Source organism: Pimephales promelas, chromosome 13 (assembly GCF_988280905.1).
Source record: "Pimephales promelas chromosome 13, fPimPro1.hap1.1, whole genome shotgun sequence".
Classification (NCBI taxonomy): Eukaryota; Metazoa; Chordata; class Actinopteri; order Cypriniformes; family Leuciscidae; genus Pimephales; species Pimephales promelas.
In genome coordinates, this window is record NC_142781.1 from 22,108,943 (window position 1) to 22,130,585 (window position 21,643).

General features: G+C 37.0%; 1 protein-coding gene and 1 long non-coding RNA gene across 3 annotated transcripts in view; one reads left to right on the forward strand and one right to left on the reverse strand.

The window, feature by feature from the left end:
• The window catches only part of syndig1l (synapse differentiation inducing 1-like), a 29,261-nt gene extending 12,840 nt beyond the window's left edge, over positions 1–16,421 (reverse strand). The window contains exons 1-2 of the mRNA XM_039693100.2: positions 15,703–16,421; positions 7,988–8,586 (exon numbers count right to left, since the gene is read on the reverse strand). Coding sequence (XP_039549034.1) covers positions 7,988–8,467 — 480 coding nt within the window. The 5' untranslated portion in view covers positions 8,468–8,586; positions 15,703–16,421. The remainder of the gene's footprint in view (positions 1–7,987; positions 8,587–15,702) is intronic.
• The window catches only part of LOC120494026 (uncharacterized), a 151,403-nt gene continuing 145,607 nt past the window's right edge, over positions 15,848–21,643 (forward strand). For both annotated transcript variants that reach the window (XR_016146028.1, XR_005625802.2), the window contains exon 1: positions 15,848–15,904. This is a non-coding gene — a long non-coding RNA (uncharacterized LOC120494026). The remainder of the gene's footprint in view (positions 15,905–21,643) is intronic.

The window sequence follows — 21,643 nt, forward strand, 5'->3', positions numbered from 1 at the left end:
AGAATCATGAATATTGTTATTCTGGTGTCACCATTCTCCTTGGGTTACAAGCACTGAGTCCAAGCCTATTCATTTAAACCCACAATGTATTATCAAAGTTAGCATTTTAATCAACTGTACATTTTTTTGTTAACCTTTCATCAGTATCGCAAAATATCGTATCGTGAGTTCAGTATCATGATATGTATCGAATCGTGACATGCGGGTACATTACACCCCTAATATATATATGAAGAGCATATATATATATGTATATATATATTGTATATTTATATTGTATATTTAATTTCAGTAATTTCACTTAAATGGAAGTCATTTAAGTGAAATTACTGAACTTAAATATACAAGCTTGATAAAAATGATCATTTTAGAAGAAAATTTCAAATGGCATTTAGAGGCTTTTGCATTTGAACTCTTCATATATATATATATATATATATATAAAATTCAGCCAAAGTGTCTAAGGAGTGACTGTGTTACATGCTGTAAGCCATCCTACTTGTTTAGTGGATCCTAGCTCAAAAGTAAGAATTTCTTCTTTTTTTTTAAAGTGTATTTTTTAGATACTTTTCTAAACTCCTTGAATTTAGATAATAGTTGTTTGTGGCTATTATGTCAGACCGCTGCCAAATTATTTGTTTCCAAGTCCACCTGGAAACAAGGAGGTGGGTAGCAGGTTTAGATAACGGGTCTATCTGATGAAAAAATAAAATGAGGTACAACAAAAGACCAGATTTTTCGCCACAAAGACTAAACTGAAATGAGTGCAGGCTTTTTGTTCTTGTACCTTCATGAAGCTAAACGCAACTTGTGGGGTTTGATTCCAAGGTCCATTTCAACTTGGACAAACAGGATTTCTGAATTCTTCCTTTGCTACAGTCTCCCTCCACATCCTTCTGACTTCGAGCAGTCTGTAATGGAATTTGATGTTGAGGATGGAAAGCGAATGAGGCGATCTAAACAGCAACCAGTAAACTGATGGAACTAGAGGGTGGTGGTGGCGGTCATGGAATAAAAGAGCTGTCAGGTGAAAAGCTCTCCGAGGCAATTATATTCCTACAAAGGGGCAAGTAACTGCATCAGAGATGTCATTGGGAGGTCATTGTCCCGGCAGGTGTCGTGGCGTTGCTGAAAACAGCTGTATACATTTTTAATGGGACTGTTCAGAGATTATAAGCGGTAGTCTCATGGCAGAGAGTGGTTAAGTTGTGTCCTGCCAGGTGCTGGCAGCATTTCAGGCACGGGTCATGAGGATATAATTCATCAGGGGGTTTGATTAACGTCTAGCGCACGGCAGACAAATAAAAAATACTGACTTACTGAGCTGTTAATAAGCCAGACTGATTTATAGACCCCAGGACCACACTTGCGTATGGCGTGACCTGTGTTCAAGGACCACAATGGGATTCTCAATCACTGTGCAAATAATCAGGATGACATATGTGCATGATAATACTGAAAAGAATAACAATTCTGTACCAATTTTTTCCAAACTATTTCCAAATGCATTACTTTTCTGTTTCCAGAATTGGCTGTTTTACCTGATGCTTGATGGCAAATGCTTGCATGGTTTCCTGCAGAAAATGTGTTAGTTAAGGTGGGGGTGTGGGGGTGGGATTTTTCATAGTTTTAGTTGACGAATAGTCTTTGCATTTTTTTTTTTTTTTGGTCAACTTTTAGTCATTACTTTTAGCTAAACTTCAGTTACTTTACTTTTGGTAGCTATGTTATATGTAGTCTTTAGAGAGAAAGTGTCATAATTATTCTCTCTAGGCCAATTCAATTAAGATTATGAAAAATTATTGACGTTGCACTCTTTAGCAGTAGCACTTGTGCAAATTCTCCAGTTTTTTTAGAGTGCCGTAACCCCCTTCCACTTAGACTACAGTCACACCACACCAGAAAAAAAAATGCCTTAAATAAGATGATGTTCAATAAATAGGCAATGTTAAAAATCTTTTAATATTAATACAAATATTTTATTAAAATCGCCAGTAGGTAGCGTTAACTCGTCTTTATGTCTGAGTTATCGAGTCATTCATTGAATCTTACAATTGCCACAGATTTCATTGCAAAATAGATCAATAAGCCTGACTATCGGTTTTAGATGTAGTAATCACTTAATGCTACCCTTTTGTTTTTTAACTGTTGTATAAACGTAATGTCACATTTGAAATCGAGTGGATATGCGGAAAACATTGCACTGTTGGATATCAGCCTGCATTTTGTTCGCACAAACAGCGCAAGCGACTTGTGACAGAACATAGACAGACTAAATGACACTACAATTTAAGTTGGAAATCTCAAATGAAGATTGTTGAACTCCAGCGTGTCTATGTTTTCAGATCATCCGCGTTTCTTGAGCAGTGTAGAGAGTGAGCGCGCATGGTTGCCAAATGCTATGGAAAAGACTGGGTAGAAAACATGTTCTTTTAAAAGAAAAGCTCTGATTTGGGGTTTAAATGATTGAATTCTGGCATTTGTGGCCACAGCGGATTAAATTGAAACTTTCCCATTTCAGACGACAAACTGTTCTGTAACTCACCATAGTAACGGGGCGCATACGCACTTTCTGCTATGACGTGGAGTGAAAGGTGTCCTCAGCGTTGCGTGAATTTTGAATTAGCCTTCATTAGTAACAGTTAATTTTGTTATGGAATGAACTTAAAAAAATATATAGAATAGTATTAAAAACTAATTATTAGGCTACATTACATGAGTCACATCACATAGTGGTCTATTTTCAGTTCAAAATGGTAAAAAAGACAAAAGTTTATTTAGTTTGCCTGATTATTTTTGTGATTCGTTTAACATTTATTACCTAAAAAAAACTGTCTAATAGGAAATGTTTAGCAAATTACATCTTATCTCGCACTTGACAGACTAAACTGAAGCGCGTTGAGTCGCTCTGCTAAAATTTGCGCTGTGAACATAAAACCCGCCTACTTTGATTTGATTGGTCATCTCAAATATTCTGACATTAGCGAGCAGTGACGGACCCACACCACCCTGTCTTCTGTTTGTTCTTACGTGCTCTGCGCCGCTGCGGAAGAATGTGCTGATAACAAGACTGAAGTGAACACCAAGGCTTATCATCACATATTTAAAGATTGAAAGGGAGAAAACAGGACCGAGAACACTATTATTCTAGCGATATGTAGGCCTAATGCTAGATAAGGTTTGCTAGTACTGTAGTACATTTGTAACGGGTTTCAGTTGTTATGCGAAAAAGGTGGCGGGAACCGGTGAACGTTGAACAAGTTTAATAATAAATAAACACATACAAAATGAAAGTATAAGCAAACAGCCCCTCACGGACAACACACAAAACGGAATATAAAATCACAACATAAATGCCGTCGCTCCTCCTTTATGCCTCCGCCTCTCCAAGAGAGATGTGAGACCGGTGCGTCTCACAGGTGTCGTTCATTATCACTGACGCCACTGGCCTCGCGCCGCTCTCATGTCCCTGTCTCTCAGCCTCATCCTGCTTGCCATAATATTACTTCAGCAACATGACAAGCCAGGTTTATTTGAATTAGCAAGTTTCAATTGTTGCTTTGCACAGTGTGTGACATTTTATCTACATGTAACACGGCAAGAGTTTTGGCTCCGAGTCATTGGACTCTGTCTTGTCTTGTTTTATGAGCAGGTGCCACTCGAGAAATTGGCAGTTGTTTCTCCGCCATTAGCACAGCTGCAGCACACTGGCAATCTTGAATTTGGTTTGAATGACGGCACGCTGTGCAAGAGAGGGGTGTGATCAGCACGTACACAAGCGTGATTGACACTGCTAATACACTCCTCCTGGCTCTGATTGGTTGTTTCTGACCAGGAGCGGCGTATTCCTGCAAATGGCAATTGGACCACTGGCAGGAGCCAAATGAGCTTGATTTTCACAGAAAATCATCTGTCTCAAATTCTACTGTCAGGACATAATGACAGTTTTAACAAATATGTAAAAAAATATTTGTTTACAAAAGTTACCTATTGCAACTTTAAGGCGGCAGGTGTGTGTTCCTTAGGCGGCCGACTTAGTTTCAAATTGCTGCCGGAAACCCTGGCTTTTTGATAGAGGCTTTTTTTTTTTTTAAATCTCAAGGCTGTATTAATAATTTATGGGTACTTTGGCTCGATTTGATATTATAGCTTGGGATAAACTCTCGTAATTGATCTCTGCAACATCCTGACAGAGATATATTAGTACAGTAATACATTTTGCAATGTTTACTCTTGCTTATCTATCCATCAGCAGTTATGATAAATTAATTTTCTGTGGAATACACAGCAAGCTCATTTATCTTCAATCTGTGTAAATAGACTTTGATCACCTGGGAACTAGGAGTACCCTCTCGCCCACAATGTAGCAGTAATGAGATTAAGAATGGGTTAGTGTTGACAGAGTTCTGTGGGTCTTAATAATTTAAAGACTAATTAATTGCCTGGTGCCCGAGCTTTTTGTTTAGGCCACAGAGCATCATAAAAGAAACACCGTTCAATGTAATCGTTGCGCTTGGCTCTGAGTAGAAACATGAGTAGAACAAGTACAACCAGATTTTTGATAAAGACCAGATTTTTTTTCCCACATAGCGAAACTTGTTGGTTTCAGTAAATCAATACATTTTGTGTCAGATGCAGGCTTTATTACCCAGCTGGGATCTTACATTTTTATGCTTTTGGTAAATTATTTATTATATGATCAAATTGTTAGAATTTTTTGTAGAATAAAAATGTAACTGATTTATTATTAAACTGAGCAGTGTTTGAATTTATAATTATTTTAGCTGCCTCATACCCAGCTAAGTCTCAATGACAAATTTATATTTGCATTAAGTTTTTAAAATGAATTTAGCAAGGAATTGTTTCCTTTTGATTTCCGCTTGCTTTATCATTTGTCTTTTAAAAGCTTTATAAAAAATGCCGGCTGATGTTTTGGCATTGCCCTGAGAAATTAATTTTAAGATTGGCATCCGGCATGCTGAAAAGAAAGTGCAGGTGCATCACAGCTTTAGTGTAATATGATTAGGGGTTGAATAACCTATTCATCTTTCTTTCTTTCTGTCATGAAGGACATATTTGTGAAGCCACATTTCAGCTGAGAGTTTGTTACCAAGGGAGAGAGAGAGAGAAATTAGGACAGTTTGACAGTATACAACTGTACACAGAAAAAAACCCAGTGCCTTTTTATCTATTTATTTATTTTTTTACTGTCAATCATCCAAGTAAAAGTTTTCTATGCCTAGTAAATTCAATTTAAACATCTCCACAACTGACAGAAATGTGTCCCTGTGGCAATTGGTAGTAAACAGCTCTTGGAAGAGAAATGTTCTCGAATTTGAGAGAACTATTTACTGGATGTTCGTTAAGTTTGATCAATTAGGCATATGGACATTCTCTGAAAACTTTGCCCATATATAATGCACTAACAGCTGGAAGAAACTTATTTATTTGACAGCACAGTAACACAGATGGTGTGTGATGGCAGATGTTATCAAATGGGTGGTGAAAGAAAACAAACGACATTATTGACTATAAAGTTCAACGGTGGTGATTTCCAGTCATCAAGAGCACACCAGCTTTAAGCCAGCTTTATATATATATATATATATATATATATATATATATATATATATATATATATATATATGTGTGTATGTTATCGGCTGAGGGTTTTTTCCATTTATTGTTATGGCAGATTATATTGGACATTTCCTTGTTCATGCTCATTTTCCCTATTTTTACATTTAGATCGCTGTCATCTAATGCTCACTTAAAGTTAAAAACACTGTTACATGTATTCTTTAGCATATCTAAAATAAATATCCATTATTATAATATTATTCATTATTATTTAATTTCATACTGTACATTATAATGTTGTGATGCCTAAATTCACTTGTTTAATTTGAGATTTTAATGTGTAATTTGTCAGTTATAATCCATTAAATTTAAATAGCTATTAGCCAGTATGAGACAGACAGAAGTTTAATATTGGAGTATTTCTATTATATGTGAGTGACATTTTTCATCAAAATATTTCATTGGTCTCAGCATGTGGCTTAGTATGCAATTAAAGCCCATATTAAACCCAATATTAAAATTCTGCCCAACACTGATAAGCTGACAATTATTTTCATGTTATGGCCAATATTACATATTGAAAACACATTGTGTGAAAATGTATGAAATGTATGTTTATAATATCTAAAAAATGGATATTAATTTTGAGATTTAGATAAGCTGAACTTAAATGGTATAGGAATCTTTATTAAAAAACAGGGATAATGAGCATGACACTCTCCATCAACATAATCATTGTCATCATCTTTTCATTTAAAGGAGGCTCATCGAGGATTCTTAAGTTATTATCCACTGATGAGAATCTCTTAAAATCTCAATTAAGACATTTAGGCACTTTGCCATTCAAGGCGATGCAACAATTTATTTTTTAATCCTTTCTGGATAATTTATCCATTGTGCATTCTTTCTAACAGACGATTCAATCTGAGAAGGAACTAAATTGTCTTTAAAGCCGTCAAATACCGCTTTTATGACACCCAAACAAAAACACTAGGACCATTAGTGGCTCTTTTCTACTAGAGGATGTTGGCTAACCAAGATCTGCCGTCAATCCCCCTTCAAACGAGAAGCTCAGACAGATGTGTGTGCCCTCTCCACGAGTGGGAAAGCACAGTTCACACTTTTCTGTTATACAGAAAATATATTTCACAACACTCAGAATAAAGAACAAGAATGGGAACAACAGAGGTGTCTAGAGGCAAGCTCCCGCATTCACTTTATCATTGCCACAGAGGAAGAACAGAGGCATCTTAAAGCTATAGAATACAAATGAGAAACACAAGCCTCAATGTCACAGGGATGTTACTAATGGACTGTAGAAATATCTTTCAAATGATGCTCATGAATACCCTATTATCAGATATAAAGACTGCATGAACCGGATGAATCATTAGTCATTCACATGAATCGTTCTGATTTCACACATGCCCACTGTAATGACTTTTACTTGACATAACTCAGGCCCAGATTGTTTATTTACATCACATCTGAGCTTTATGAGGGAAAATCTGTATAATTTTGTCGCATCAGTCCATACTTTATATTTAACTGTGCATGCTCATTTCTTCTATTTTGTTTTATAAACTTTAGAGATCCATTTTTCATTCTGTATATTGTTGCGATGTCTATTGTAGCATTTAAAAACAATGGATTTTTATATATATATATATATATATATAGTATTTTTTTAGTTTTTTAGTCAGTCAGTTTGGTTCTGTTCACATTGTATGCAGATATAAGCTGTTGCTTAAATTTTTGAGTGTTAATTAATTTGTAAGTTTATTAATGTAATGTAAGCCACAGAACATGTCATGAAGACAGACCACACCATATGGGCCGCAGAGGTCCAGAGCCCACACGCGAATAATGTCTTAATATCATCAGACATTCGCAACGAGTACCTGTGCGGCCCAGCATGGAGCTACATCCATTGTGAGACGCAGAAAAGCTCAGAATCCTGGACATGACCAGAATACATATTGCTCTCACTGAGCTTCGAGGGTGACGGACCCCCATTCAGAACCATTACATCCTATCAGCAGCGCTGATCATTGCCCAGCCCCTCTCATTAGCCCTTGACTATCTGCTGAGAAATTGAAGTGGAAGTTGTCACACATGATCCAGTAGAGCCAGCAGATGTTGCAAGAGCATAAAGTGATGTTTTACAGCAATTTAAACCTCCAAATAGAAAATTAAACCTTTGGAGGACAGCTTTTTGAAATGTGAAGCCTTTCCAAAAAGGGTCTTATATTGTAGTGCAGGCTGTAACTAGAAACTTGTGATTCCTTGAGCTGCGACGCTTTAAGGCCACCCGTCAAGGACCTGATGAATTAATCCAGCCATACAAAAACCACATGAGTTCGGCTCAGCGTCTTCACAAAAAGAAACTTTTAAAATGCAAACTTACCTCATATTCAACATATTCCTCTTCCTCCACCTCATAAGACACAGTCTGGATTTTCACCTCGTTTTCGTCCAGCAGTTTAGCCTGTGGGTCCTCCGTACTGGGGGTCTCCACCGCTACGTCCTTGTCTTTCTTCTCCATGAAGGTGGTCTCACAGCACTCGTTTTTGTAATCCTTGCCCTTGCTGCTCACGTCGTCCTTGTAAAGAATGAAGTTAGGCTTGTAAAAGGCCTCCACCGCCAGGTGAAGCGAGGTGGCGTCCAATAGCTGGGCTTTAGCCTTGCCGTTTCCTCCTGTGACCGCAACCCCACCTCCGCCGCCGCCTCCTCCTCCTCCGCCTCCTCCACCAGTCACAAAGTAGTTTATAATGTTCTCCTGATACTGATTGCTGTGGAAGTCACCACCATAACCATAGTCGGCCATAACCATATGCTTGCTGTTTTTATCTAGAAGAGGGTTCTGAAGCTCACTTAGGCTCTCCATTGTTGAAGAGCTGAGTGCCGGGACTCAGTGTTTAACAGCCGGATGGAGAATGAAGGGAAGAAGCGATGACCTTGCCTGGACTGATGTGACAGGTGCTAATGTGTTCAATAGGCCGTGAGCTGTAGTTGGAGTGAGAGGAGAGAGAAGTGAGGGAGAGAGAGAGAGAGGAAAAGACATGGACTATTAAGCAAATGCAGAGGAAAAGTTTAATAAGACCGAACTGCCACAATGGACAGGTGCTGGGCAATGGAAAGGCATCCATGCAGATAATACAATGATGTCTGTTAAGCTACAGTTTATCTGTGAAGACTCTTTTTGGGGGCTATGTCTTAAAAATTACAGATTGAAGAGTTTTGCAACTAAGTAGTGAGTGACTGTACATTGTCAGTCTGAGAGAGCGAGCTTTTTTCTGTCCCATTCCTCTCGACCTAACTGATAAAATGTGGTTATCAGACAGATTTTAATTAACTTTATTCTGCTGCCCCATGATACTCGCTGATAACCCTGCTGAATGGGCATGCCGGATAATTCATTTGCCCATGAAGGTAAAGTAGACATCTTTGTTATAAAGGCAAAACATGCCCAATGACCGATCCTAAATGCCTAACTGGCCATTCAGAATTGAATTGAAGGGGAAATATGTAGTTAGTCTTACATAGGCAGACTTTTGAATAGGCAGTAAGTGTGCATAGTCAATTATCTATCAATCACGTATTACTACAAAACAGACTTTTTTTTTTTAAATTAGTTTCTTTAGTGGATGTTTGTGTCACGACGTGCAAGTTGTTCGGGATTCTAGCTTCCGATGACTTAATTTATGATAAGGCAGTGTTTTCATCATCTGCCTCCTGATTACTAAACACATTGTGCTTACCTAAATTGATTTAATCTATAAATCAGTCGTCAATTAATCATATATTTACTGCAAAGCCAAGTGTTTGACCGAAATCTTTCAAGTTTTGATGTCACTAATCATGAATTAGTTTTTCCACAAAAGTGCTCATCGCATCATGGAATAATAGTGAACTTATTAAAACATACTTGCGTGCCCTTACTTTGGGAAATAGGGATGGGACGGTATGAAAATTTCATATCACGATTATAGTGTCCAAAATAATCGTGATTATCAATATTCACGGTTTTGTTAAATTTATGAAAGTGCCCAAAAAGAACTGATGCTCACACTGAAAACATTTCATTTCATTTTATAATTGAAAATCAACAAACAACAAATAAAACAAGTCTCTCTATGCAGTTTTTTAGGCAAGATTCTATTCTATGGCATTTGCTTCTTTATAATGCCCGTCGTCAATAGCAACGCATTATTACACAGCGCACATCTATATCACAACGGACGCGCGCTCTTGTTTCATTCAAATACAACTAGCCGTCTTGCGTCTCCGGTTTTTGATTGTATTGCAAAAATGAAATCAGAGTTGATTTATTGCTTACAGAGTTTGATAATATTGGTGTGATATATCTCGTCTGGACGATTGTTTTACAAAATGAATTCATAAACAGGTAAGATTTAAAACATTAGCTAATCAATTCAATATGTTCCCGTAATTATGTGGTAAAAATAAAATCGGTTTAATACGTGATGTATCTATACTTTACTATCCCTTAAAATATCACTCTTAATAATAGTCTTGTTTGAAGTTGTTAGTTCGTCTTTGGCTCAAATCCACTTGCTACGAACTTTTCTTCGCGGAAGCTTCACGTCTATTTCAAGTGAGAGACATAAAATGTTTCAACTCAAAACAACATTTCGTGCCCAATTGTTTCCCAGACGTAGTTTTGGTATTGAGGTCAAAGTTAACTTGCCTTGCGTTCGGGTGATGATCACACAAGACGACTCGGCAGATTTGAAGTGTTTCTATTGCAGTGACTTTTTGTTCGGCAGACAGGGTGACCATCCTCGATCAAGTTTCCCTCTGGACTTTTGTAAAACCCAAAATATGACCACACCTCAGATTTGGTCCTCTGAAAAGGCTGAAAAACCTCCTGAGCACGGTCACTGCCTTCCACCATTCCTTCTCGAATAGTAATTAAAAAAAATATTGCGTGCTGCGCGCCTGCGTCAGACTGGCCGACAGGATTCAGTGAGTTATTAAAATTGCGATAATCAAACACGGTTTTAATGATAATTAAATTTTAAACGATAATACTAACCGTCAGTACATTTTATCACGGTTTATAGTGAAACCGGTTATCGTCCCATCCCTATTGGGAAACGGTGTAAAGTCAGCCAATCAGATAAGTCCTTGCCAGATCTAGAAACTGCTTTCCAATTTTGTGTGCAGTGTGCATCAGAGGATCAGTGGCTGGTCTGTAGGTGTGCTGTCTGAGGCTGAGACCAGTATGTATCAGTTTCTTTAATGTGCGACTGATGTGAAGTTAAATAATCTACCAGGTTATTGATGCTCTTCAACTGAGCACATCAATTGTACTCGGATCTAAATCCCGTCAAAACTCTTTTGATTGGAGAAAACGGCATGTAGCCACAGTGGTGGGTGTGCCCTCTCCTACCTTCTCCTCATTAATCTGTGATTAAAATAGCAACACAATCGGGTAGAAAGCAGATTATTTCGAGAGCTTTTGATTTGATTGTGCCGATGCCTCCGGGGATTGTCAAATGTAGGATCATGCGTCAAGGAATGCTGACTTTATGCTTGACAGATTGAATGAGCTCCCCAATTCTCAGTACGCATTTCAACACAGTCAGCATACTGAGCACATTCTCCCAGTGCAATAATAGTACACCGTCAGAGCTAACTAATGAAAAGATGCTGTCGAGATCAAATTATGAATTAGGGAATAGATTGATGATTAGTTATTCTAGGAGCCTTCCCAGTTTGAATGTCAATCTCTCTCTTTCTCTCTCTGGCTGCATTGATTCCTGGACAGTTTCGACCTGCATCTTCAACAACGTGTCTGCTGCAGATCCATTCCTCACATTAACTCCCTCTCGTATCATCATTTCTCAACCCACCTATTTAAAACAAGGGTCTATTTGTGATGAAAAAGACTAGTGGTTGCGGAAAAGTGTGTGCATTAGTTGTTTATGTAAGGCTGGTCCTAACTATAACAATTAAGTTGTATAATCAAAAAGAACAACAAAAAACAGCTACGGCTTTTTTTTTTTTTTAAGTAATATATACAGCGGTTGTTCATATTTAATTTTGAAATATATTAAATAATCTTTAAATAAAATATATTTCAAAATTGATTAAATTATGTTTTTATGTATGGTTTCTTTGTTTTCTAATTAAAATACAATTTGTTTTTGTTTTTTTGTCATTTAATCATCTGAAAGCATTAATTAGTGGGGGTTTTTTTCATAATTAAAATGAGGCCATGCTTAAATTGCCTGAAATCCGAGTGCCAGTAGGATGTCACAGCAGACCTAATTTCCATTTTTGCTACTCCATGCTTGTAGGCTGCACCACCCTGGCAATTGAAAACAGAAAAGAAAAAAGTCCCCCAGGTTCTAACTGCCATTGGGATCTTGGAAATGTGAAATTTCACATGCTGGCCTTAAAGCCTTTCTTGTCAAAAAGAGACAGGCCTTGGCCTGTGAAACATGCAAGCATATGCTGTTGTTTGTAGCTGAGAGGTCAGAAACTGTTTACAGATATAGTTTTCGAATTGGTTGTATATGACTCTTTCATTGGTGGAAAATCTTTGACTACGTTTACATGCAGACAATTTCGGGTTATGGTCGGGTTAAGGTCACTATTCGGGTTTCTGAAACATTAGGAATAACCCGTTTAAATGCGTGAGCAGAGAGAGTTTCTCCTGTATACATGGAATTGCAATATCCCGACGTAAACGGCGACGGGCGGTTAACGTCTACGTACGGACAACCTTAAGACGCTATATGCGTCATTTCCGATTCCTGGTCTCGCCATGTTTACTTCCGGTATACTGTACGCGGATTTTTGTATGCGCCGAGAAGTTTCTCTACTCAAAAGACGAAGATTCCTTGCAAATAGAACATGCGCAGAACACAAATCATTATGGGGATATGCCGATACGCGTTTACATGACCAAAAATTCAGGTTAGAAAAGGGGTACCCCAGGTATAATATAAAATATGAGCAAATTCTGGTTTTGCAAATGGGTTGCAAATGGGTTGCTAATATCCCGGTTTTGAATGGGTTATTGGCTGCATGTAAACGTAGTCAAATTTTAATTTAATTAAATTTTAATTAAATTACATGTATTGTCTTTGGATACAGGAAGAAGAATCCGAAATGACGCATATTGCGCCTTAATGTTGTCCGTATGTCTAGACGCTAACCGCGCATCGCCGTTTACATCGGGGTATTGCAATACAGTAGAAACTCTCTCTGCTCACGCATGTAAACGGGTTATTCCTAATGTTTCAGAAACCCAAATAGTGACCTTAACCCGACCATAACCCGAAAATTGGCTGCATGTAAATGTAGTCTGTGTCACTCGTGGTGGTGCTCAGAGAAACATCCACTCAGAAGATGAGTAAGGTAGGGTAAGGTGAAAGCTTACACAAAACTTCATTTTCTTCTGTCATGTCAAACTAGTATATAACAGTAAAGCTTGCTTATAGGCTTGTTATACCACCGTTCGGGAGGGGCAATATGATGTAAAATTTTATATCAGAGTAAAGGAAAAACTTTATGAATGAAACTTACTTGACACTTGAACAGTAATATCAACATCCTAACGAAGAGAATAAAATAATGTAGGCCTAGTTAATGTCAACACTTTTCTAGCTTTTCTTGTGATTTTTGCCACCCGTCATGTGTACAGATACTTTTCATACACAGACACACAGGTGGTTGCTATAGTAACGGACAACAATACCTTAACATGCTGACTTATGTGGATTAACTTTCGTTTGAGGAAATCTGTTTATAGGCTATTAGGTTTGAACTTGATTCAGTTGATTTGAATAAATATATCTATAATGGATAATGTTGCTTAAGTTTAATATACAATGCAAAGCAAGCAAGCAGACTATAGTCAGTTGCAAAATTTCCATTCAAACGTTTATGAAATTAGTTGTTACGCACATCCCTAGTTAAGAGTGTTCAACTGTTTTCTGTGTTTTTTGCTGAATTTTACACTGAATTAAAAGGTCTGCTTGTAATACAACTGACAGCAATAAAATGTTACACTTTGCAGAGCATATTAAATAAAATAAGATTCAGTTTTTAATGGTACATGTAGATGACATTTATAGCATTTTAATTTAGTTTATCTTTACATAATTTGACATGACAATATTATTGTAGACAATGTCATTGTTATGTACAGATTCATTTGAGAGAGCTATCAGAGATATGATTTGTCAGAATTTGCTATGTTAAAATAATTGAACTGTAGAATTGCTCGTGATTCATTTCATCATTTAGGCAGAAGCAATTCAGCTTAAAAAGTGTCTTATGACAAATAACTGTCTGGTGAGTCAGGGTGTCCTTCAGTCATTCACAATACTAAAGATTTTAAACCGATGCATTTCTCTTCTATCTTCTTTTTTAAGATCCTTGAATGGGTTTTGTGTGGAACCTTATCACACAGAGTTGGAAAGATTAAAGCCACTTCCAGTAGCAATTCAAACTGGACACATCTTTTTTTAAACGGTGATCATGGCAAACACTATTTAGCTATTTATTATGACTATGGTGTGTACAGTTGTTCATTTACATCTGTAGAAAAGTGTTCAAATATCATGTGTCAAGGTCAGGTCTAAATCAGTTTGAATAGCATCTGTAGACCGAGATAAACTGTATGATTTTAAAATAGGCTGTTTATCTTCTAAAAATGAGTAAAACTGAAATGACTTGTTAAAATATGCTTTAGATCAACATAGAGAAACACAGACCTTTTATCTATCTAGGCTAGCATAATTGGTAAATAAATAGACATTAAAGCAGATTTCTTAGGTCTCCCTTATTTAACCGGGTTCAATCAGGATTATAAAAGTCGCTGATGAAGAGGGCCACAACACCGTTTTCCTCAGTTATTAGTATGAATGTGCAAATAATTTTCTTTCATTCAAGACAAATATACCTAATGCAAATGGGTACAGTGACAAATGTAGAACCATTTCATAGACTTTTTGTGTTACACTTGAATCAATCTGTCCATTGCGTCAAAATTGTTTCAAAGCAACTTTAAATTAATACATTTTTGGTCCTTAACAATTTGTGAATTACAGTTCTCCTCCATTTCAATAACAGCAGGGCAACCAAAACAGATAGAGGTGCAACATGCTTCCATTTCTCATTGATTAAAGCACCTTTCTCCTTGTGCTGAGGTGCAATCAAATTCCCCAGCCGGTGTCTTAGTCAATTAAGGCTTATGCGTCTCGGCCCTTCTGAATTCTAATAGGATAGAGGCTGAAAACACTTTAGCAGTGTTAATGTGTTGGGTAAAATGGATAATGGAAACTTTTGCTACTCATGTATGCACTTTAATCTCCCTGTGCACAATGCTGGTACAAGAGAGGGACGGAAGGACGAAGTAATGTGGACTTGTAATACAAAGATGCTATTTGTACTCTAGTATTCATTTGATTTACATATTTAATTATCTGCTGATGTTGTTCACTCAGTCATACAAGCTGGTCATGACTCATGCACCCTCTGGATGAAGGGTAAATCGGTGCGAATTTACAGATCAACAAACAGAGAATGAGAGCTCTCTCGCTCTCTCTCTCTCTCTCTCTCTCTCTCTCTCTCTCTCTCTCTCTATATATATATATATATATATATATATATATATATATATATATATATATATATATGCTTTGCATAATACATAATACATATGTATGCTTGTAAACTGTACTGGAAAGTGTAGTTAATAATGCACAGATTAGTAATGTGCATAAAACAATTTTGTCATATCAATGATGTGTCAATAACGATAATAAGCTTCATTATTGCAACACAAAATAAGTAAACGCTTATGCCATAGGCTATCTATAAACAAGAGTACAGTGCACTTTTCACTTAAGGGCACAGACAAAAGCAAAAAAAAAAAATTCTTTTGTGTTTAAATGTGTTCAGACTGTAATACACTGGCCAAAGGCTAGCTTACTTTAGACATTTGTAGGCTGTATAACTCATTGTAGCCTTTAACATAGGCAATTAGTGTACAGTGATAAAATCAGAATATCTATTTATTCCATGGTGACAGTTTATTTATGACAAATTTCAGCCTCGTATTTGGAAATGTCCATGTCTTACCTTGCGACTCAGTAATCCAGGTGTCCGGCTCATTCGATTTGATTCAGTGACAATTTGGCATTCGACTGGCTTTCCACAGAAATGTCAAACGGTTTGAATACGAGTCTCCATTGCAGAAGCCCGTGAGGCGCCGGTAAACTCGGCGAATACCTCCGATTTCAAAGGATAAACACGAACAACGAAAACAATGAACCTGCTAAACGTGAGTCATTTCTCGAGCAACAGATATCCAACTTGACTAATGCCAAATAGCCTATATCTGATAAACGCCGGTAAAATTACTGTCTGTACTGTAACACAGTACAGCTTTAAAACAGTCTTACTGTACACCTCACCTCATAGTACGAGTCTGCGCGCATCTTTCATTTGAATCATAAGCTGTTCAGGACCGCGCGAACTTTCTTGTCCGAATCTCCGCGCGCAGCTTTTAAAACCCAATATCTGCTACAAAATCTTTCCCTGTCCCATTGGTTTTACTGTATGAATTCATAAAGTCGCCTTAGATCGCCTTTGCTCTGTGTGAAGCTGTAAATTCCCGTTCAGTAAAAGACAATATGTTTCGTTCTGAGAGAACAAGGTAAGAATGCTGTCAGTGACAGAGTGAACGGACTTTCCGTTGTGCGTCTCTCCAAAAAGAATGCAATATGTGCCATGAGTCTTGCGTGCGTCGATGCGTTTCTGTCGACTCTCCTCTAACCGAGATAAAAACATAATACGGCAGGTTTGCGTGGGACGAGGATCTTACAGCTCTAAAGCGTATTGATTTCACATCTTGTGAGGGAAGCTCTGCTGTGGATATTAACGATAAAATTTACAGCAAAGTATTTTATCTAGGCTATCTATTTATGTAGCCCATTTATTAGTTTAAGTGTACATGGAACATAACTGTAGAGGAACAAAAAAGGACATGATTTTGAAAAGGGATCCTTCTGTCCCTCATGAACATGTGTAAACAATGACTTCAACGAAGAGAAGCCTACTTTTTTAATGTATATATTATAGCGAGATTAAACATGTTTTACTTTACATTTTATTGATGATGACACCCAATCTTTCAAGACATTATCTGTTATTTGACTATTATATTTTTCAGCCTATATTTTTGTAGGTTTGCCATCCTAAATGATGATTACGTATACCAAATTTCTGACTATTTTTAATTTGGCTTAATATGGCAAAAATTCTATTTTTAACATTCTTCATCTGATTGAATGTTTATTTATATAAAGAATTTTGCTTTAAAATCACCTTTTAAAAACGGGTACACACGGCACCCATTTCTTGGAATGTCCCAATAGTGTAAGATAACGCTGAAGACATAAAGATCTGTGCTTGTAATCACACTAAAAAGGATCAATTCAAAAAGATTTTGAAACTGCATTTTATTCCTAGAATTCTAAAAGAGAATTCTCAGCTGTCTATGTAATGTACTTAAAGTAGGCTAATAGAAAATAGGAGGAGGTGGTGTTTCTATAAAAAGTAAGAGTCTGATGGGGACACAGCAGGAGGGAAATGCTCCGTTGTGTCCATGTCTGAGTGCAGAATTGATGTGCCTCAAAATCCCCTTTCATGTGCTCCGTTGGATCTGTAAAAGGGGGAGGGCAAAAAAGGGGTGACAGAGATACCGGCTGAACAGCTAGTTGATGTCATTGCTCAGTAAATCATTTCTGGGGAAAACAAGAACATGGGGAAAATAGATTGTAGAGAGGAAGTGTAAAGGAGAATATGTCAATGTGCGTTATAAAACCGGACTTTTCTGATTCAGTGGTTAGAAGCAGTAAGCCCTGGGTGAAAGCATGCCATTTAATAGACTGCTGCCTTTTTGAGGTGGCATGTGTCCACACTTTGCTTTTCGCTTCAAAAACAGGCTCAGAGCAAACGGCTGCTCTACACGCTCTCAACCAAAATCCATCACATCATCACCCACAGCGTTCGACTAGCACAGAGTGAGGTAAAGCCTCATTGCACTTTTCCCTTCTGCCACTGTTTACGTTATCATTTATATGTGATTTCAGACCTTCTCTTTTGTCCATTTTGCTTGGAAAAAGGAAGGCTGTTGTACCTGCGGGCTTAACTTAAGGTTCCGATGAGCTTTGAGATTCAATTTATTTCAGATGAAATTACTTCAGTCCTTTTGCTACAGAACATTAGAGCTGCAAATGAATATCCTTGGGGTACACTTCTTTGGGGTCCATCTGGAGATGGCTATCAGACAGATAGAGAATATTTGAGAAAAATGTACAGCCATGGTCAGTTGTGACTCAACAGGAACTTGTGGACACTACGTCTAAATTCATAGTCTGCACCCTTCGAAGGCCGCATTTGAAGCCTGATTGTTTCACCCTGGCACGGCGAAGCTGTTCTAATTCTGAGGCTCTTTCAAATGCTTCCCTTGTTTCCTGTGAAATTAAGGATACAACAGGATCGTTTGCAGCCTTGCCTACCCCAGAATTCATTGCGCGCCAGTGACGATAGGATTTTTTTTGAGAGAAATTGCTGAATTAGTCTTTTAAACGTAAGTATTTGGTATTCAGCTACATTGAAGTCAATGTTTACGTTACTGCCACTCATCAACGGCAGCTGTCACAGTTGCAAGGTGACAAGAACAATCCTCTGTAGGCTTGATCGTCCCATTTAACAATGCTCTGTCCGACCTTTTTGGCCTTTGAAGGATGCAGCATCTGAAGTCTAAGTTCTTTGAGGGATTTAGGCTCTGAATTGATACACAACTAAAGATTCAGCATTGTACAAACTCTTTAAGAGTCCTGCACAAGGCTGCTGTTGACATTCACATTGTATAACTACTGTATTAAAATGATAATGGTTAGAATGGTTTGCCTTGGGCTTGGAAGAACTCAAGATGAAATAGCAGAAAGGGAAACATTTGTAGTGACCTCCACATCACATAAAATGTGGTCCTTGTGCATTGGTTTTAGCCAACAGAAAATCAGCCGTATCAAGAAATGCAACAAGCACACAAATTGAAGCACATGTGCACACTGTAAATGATTTCTGTTGTTTTCACAGGATTATACTGTTTTTCTCAACAGTTTCTTACTGTATAATCTATGTACAGTAAGTTACAGTAGATTTAGTTGTTTTCACAGTATTAAATTGTTTTTTCAACAGTTATGTACTGTGCACACAGTTGACAGTATGTTACTGTAGAATTTCAATGCATTCTGGGAAATTATCAGTTACTGTTAATCTAAATACAGCAGTGCAAATTGACCGCGAAAAACACCACACACAGTTCCAGGGGTAAAATTGATAGCCTACTAATGTTATTCTTACATTTAAAATAAAAATATAGCACTGGTTGACCATTAACAGTCATGACATAATTTATGTCAGTGGGGTGTGCATGAGAGCATATTTGACTTTGGAAGAGTTTCTCTGTCGCGTCAGTGGTGCTGCTGTCTTTTCTGCCGACCTGGAACTTCTTCATCTGGTAAGTAATAATTCTTATAATGTGTATACGGATTCTAGCTAATAACTTTAAAGTTTTTAGAATAGCTGACCACGATTTCTACATTCAATTAAATCTATTCTAGACATTTTAATATAACATGTATATGATAGGCTACTCTTCAATGTAGCCATTTCGGGGCATGTTACTGTAAATTCAAATACATTAGTACGAAATGACCGCGAAAAATAACCACAACCAGCTGCCATTTTATGAAGAACTCTTCAGTTCCCTTCTCTCTGTAAGAACGCGCAGGCCGTGCATCGCGTCGCTGTCGGCAACGTTTTCGCCATATCTGGTTAGTAATTCATATTTTTATAAAAACCATACGTACGTTAACAGATTAACGTTAAAAAGAAGTGGCCGCGGAATGTTCTATAAGCCAGTCAGACGCGGATTTCTTTCATCTTGATAGCCTAACTTACTTGATTAAATATGTGATTTTATTAACATATATTTCATATGTAACCTCTTATAAGGTCAAAATGGTCTAATCATTTTGTTATTTACCACGTTAAGTCGGTGAAAGCGCCTGCACGTTCATTATTTTATAACTTATAGGGGTTAGGAATTGAAAATCGATAAATGTATCCTGAAATCGGATATCCAAGGTTAGGATTCGGATTTATTGTTATAAAATTAAAGTGTCAATTCCTCTTATTGATTTTTTCACGCTTTTTTTCCGTGTAAATCCTGACCTGGCGTTCTGCCATTTAACGTTAACGTTAAGTTACCTCAGTGATAACTGGACCACGGAAAGCGCCCAGGTGTATTTTTGTCCAAAATACAAAGCTATGTGTGACATAACTGTATTGGCTATCATTGTTTTTTGTTTTTTTTAAAACTATGTGTAAACTGACATGTCATTTGAAGGGAACGATGCCTTGTCAAGCGTTTTTTAAGTCATGTATCACACAAGCAAGATTTAACCTACGTTTTCACGTGATCGTAAATGAATTGATGTTGAGTTATGTTTCAGCTTGCGTTGCATTCAAAAGAAAAGAGTGGACGATAGAGATGAGTTATCTTTAGCCGTTCTTGGCATAATTATTTCAGCTGTTGACACATCAGTCTCACGGTCGAACAGCACAGAGAGTAATGAAGATTCTCTCAGTAATATGATCCTCTTAACTACGGTAAATCAACTTGGACAAACATAATAATAATACAAACGCATCCTCCATAGCCTATACTTTAGTGCCCTCTTGTGGCATAAACATATGCACAACACTGAACAGTATAGCATTGCATTATATTACACAGCATACAACTGAGGACATAATGAACATACTTTAACAATTGATTTTAAACAACAGTCCAACAAACAAGATTCTAGTATTAAGTGAATTACACTTTAGACATCTTTTGTCTGTTTTTGCTGTTTAGCCAAAACAACAACAACAAAAACGTACTGTATTTTAACTGTCGTGTCTGTTCTCCTTTTCCACAGGTGTGAGCTGTGCATGTTAAGAAGACCCCTATCCATCTTGACGCTGTGCATGTTAAGAAGACCCCTATCCATCTTGACGACCGATGAATTGTAAATCTAATCTAATTTAATTATTCTATTTATCTAACTATTACTACTATACCTTGGTCCAGTACTGACCCACTGAGAACATTTTAAACAGATTATTATCCATCTGTGAATTTTGTCTATCTGCAAGTTGTTAAGAATTGTTGTGTGAAAATAAACGTTGTTGTACAGTTTAAGGTTTAATTGCATAAAAGCTTGGATAGAAAACTTCCTATTGCAAAAGTTAGAACATAAGTCTGCATATAAATGATTATTAATACCGTAATGCAAGTTTTTCATGGCACATGTGCATGATGAGGTTGTTTTGTGTTTAGTTTTTTTTTTTTAAAGGACACTGGATAACTTGTCATTTTGTAATACTCATCTGGATTGGTGGTTTACTTGTCAAAGCTAGTTTATATGTGTCTCCCAGCCCTGCAAATCTGGTCCCTTAGATAGAAAGCAGCCAAAACCCCTTTAAAATCAGCAACTGACCAGTTATACAGTCTATCTCAAACCAATAGACAATCTTAGACTAGTTTAAGCTGTTTTACCCCAGCAGGGAGTGGGTGGATGAGTTGTTATGAACTATCTTTCTAATAGATTGATCAGATAGCACCCCTTTAATCTTTTCTATTTTACCTCTTCATGATAATTTTTGCATGTATTTATGCATAATTGTTCATGATTGTCATGCATGATTGTTATTGTATTATATTACATTTTTATTATTAATGTATTTAATTGTATTAATGTATTTAAATGTATATTATAAATGCACTAATGTGTTTGAAAATACACAATAAACCTTGTGCAGTTAAAGCTTCAATTGTTCTTTTTTCTATTTCCCATTAACAGTTAAAATAATATTTCTACGGATTTTCTACAGGTTACACAGTAGCACTATAAAATAAATACAATAACATTACATACTATAGAGTATTATTAAAAATTAA